Raw genomic sequence first — 2500 nt, forward strand, 5'->3', positions numbered from 1 at the left:
CTTAAATTACGCAAAATATATGTTTTGCACATTTTAAGAGAATTGAGGCAGATTCATATACCATCTAAACATTTAATATAATCTTCCCCTGTAATGATGGTCATCAGAATGTGTTCATGTACGACACAGTAACCCAAATAATCTTACCAAAGTAAATATTTGGTAGTCGAGTAACGAAAATTAAGAATTTAATATAAGTTCGCCTTTTGAGATTTGTTCGACAAAACGGCATCTGAAAAATTGGGATAAGTAAAAATTATTTCCTCATAGTGATTAGTACTTGTGTTTACCTTTATAAGTGTATTTTCTTTTCAGTCTATCATCTCTATTTAATGCTTTACATTCTCCTATGGATTATGGTACAATTCTAAACCAATATGGAAAATAATAAAATTAATTTGGCTTTTACTAATACTGAGGAAAATAAAATGAAAAGGTATATATTAGGTGAAACAATTCATTTTCTTGCATTTAACAAAATAAATATTCATCTCTACAAAGTCGTGCTCAAAGCGCTTAACCGACAGTGAGTGAGGCAGTGTTTGCTGAGAGAGGTGAGGCAGTGACTGGTTTGACGTTGGAGTGTGAACCATATCCACCATGGTCGTCATGACCATATCCACCGTGGCCGTGGTCATCGTGACCATATCCACCATGACCGTGGTCGTCGTGGCCATATCCACCATGACCGTGGTCGTCGTGGCCATATCCACCATGACCGTGGTCGTCGTGACCATATCCACCGTGGCCGTGGTCGTCGTGGCCATATCCTCCATGACCGTGGTCGTCGTGGCCATATCCTCCATGGCCGTGGTCATCATGGCCATATCCTCCATGGCCGTGGTCATCATGACCATATCCACCATGATCGTCGTGGCCATATCCACCATGACCGTGGTCGTCGTGGCCATATCCGCCGCCATGGCCGTGGTCATCGTGTCCGTATCCTCCATGACCGTGGTCATCGTGCCCATATCCTCCATGGCCGTGGTCGTCGTGGCCATATCCCTTGTGATCGTCATGGCCATATGAACCCTTGTGTCCTCCCTTCTTACCGTAGGAACTCTTGTGTCCGTAGTGTCCTTTGTCGCCGTAGTGACCCTTGTGGCCCTTGTGGTCATCGTGGTATTTGCCCTTCTCGTGGTGTCCCTTGTGGCCGTGCTTGTCGTGGTGATGTCCGCCCTGGAACAGATCATTGTCATTATTCCTTTCACTATTGCATCTTTGACACTCACTAAAGGCAATTACTGTCTGCTCGTGCAATGTACACTCTGTCTAAAGTATTTCACTGAACTTAGATCAGTGCTTACCTTGTAGTGACCTCCCTTGTAGTCCTTGCCTTTGTGACCCTTGAAGTAACTGTCGAAGTCGTCGTACTTGCTGTGGTACTTCTTTTTGTCGCTGTCGTCGTAGAACTTCTTGTTGTGGTGGTACTCCTCCTTGTGGTAGACGTTCTTGGAGCCCTGTTGAGTAAAGATAGAATTAATTTAAGTGCTGAATATATGTCGAGACGATATATTTGTGAGAAATAAATATTGTTATCGTCTTTCGTAGGATATGTGCAAGATAAAACAAATAAGGGAATCTGAACATGTTACTGTCTTGTCAAAGGATTTTTGTCTATTTAGTTATTTAGTTAAACATTGCTTATCATTAACTTTCATACATTAAGTTATGAAAAAATGAAAATGATTGTAATGATGATACTGAAACTACAACTAATAACAAATAATGATAATGAAGGTGATATCAATAGTGATAATAGTAATAATGATAATAATCATGATGATAATGATAATGATAGTAATAGCAATAAAGATAACAAAAACAATAATAGCAAAAATGATAATGGTAAGGAAATTGCCACTAGGAAAGAAAGACACAAAGAGAGAGGGAGAGAAAAAAGAAAGAAATTAAGAGACTCACCTTGTCTTTGTGACCTTTATTGTGGTGACCCTTGGATCCGTAGTGGTGACCTTTCTTGCCCTTTTTGCCTTTGTGGGAATCACCGTAATACTTGTGCTTGTCGTGATGACCCTTGTACTTCTTGCCATCGCTGCCTTTGTATCCCTATCAAGAGAGAATGTAATTACTAATTTGATGTTCACTGATCGTGGGCAAATCTCGAAAACATGTGCTTTAATTTCAGTGCAAAGAAAGGGCCTTTACCTTGTAGTGGGCCTTTCCATGATCGCCGTAGTGGCTACCTTTGTGGCCCTTGTTGGCTTTATATCCCTTGTGACCCTTGTAGCCGGCCTTGTCGTGATAGGAGCCCTTATATCCCTTGTCAGCTTTGTGACCTTTACCACCCCCGTAACCTGTGAGATATTTCAGATTTTAATTAAAGAGAATTCATCAAAAAGAAGTATGAGGTAATTAATAGATTATCAATACCAATTTATAACAAGATAAAAAGAACTAACATCATAAGATGCAGATTGCTTGCTTAAGATATTTAAAATGGTATTATACCTGTCGCTGAAGGCTTGAGGTCTGTTGC

The 2500-nt window shown here is 40.4% G+C and overlaps 1 protein-coding gene across 1 annotated transcript in view; it reads right to left on the reverse strand.

The window, feature by feature from the left end:
- Positions 1-443: 443 nt before the first annotated feature.
- LOC122242800 (uncharacterized) overlaps positions 444-2500 on the reverse strand; it is a 2563-nt gene continuing 506 nt past the window's right edge. Inside the window, exons 2-6 of the mRNA XM_043000189.2 lie at positions 2473-2500; positions 2170-2318; positions 1927-2070; positions 1311-1463; positions 444-1182 (exon numbers count right to left, since the gene is read on the reverse strand). The exon at positions 2473-2500 is cut by the window's right edge and continues 156 nt beyond it. Coding sequence (XP_042856123.2) covers positions 517-1182; positions 1311-1463; positions 1927-2070; positions 2170-2318; positions 2473-2500 — 1140 coding nt within the window. The 3' untranslated portion in view covers positions 444-516. The remainder of the gene's footprint in view (positions 1183-1310; positions 1464-1926; positions 2071-2169; positions 2319-2472) is intronic.

The sequence above is a fragment of the Penaeus japonicus genome, unplaced genomic scaffold (genome assembly GCF_977035675.1).
Source record: "Penaeus japonicus unplaced genomic scaffold, GWHDUDI00000001_assembly GWHDUDI00000009, whole genome shotgun sequence".
Taxonomy (NCBI): Eukaryota; Metazoa; Arthropoda; class Malacostraca; order Decapoda; family Penaeidae; genus Penaeus; species Penaeus japonicus.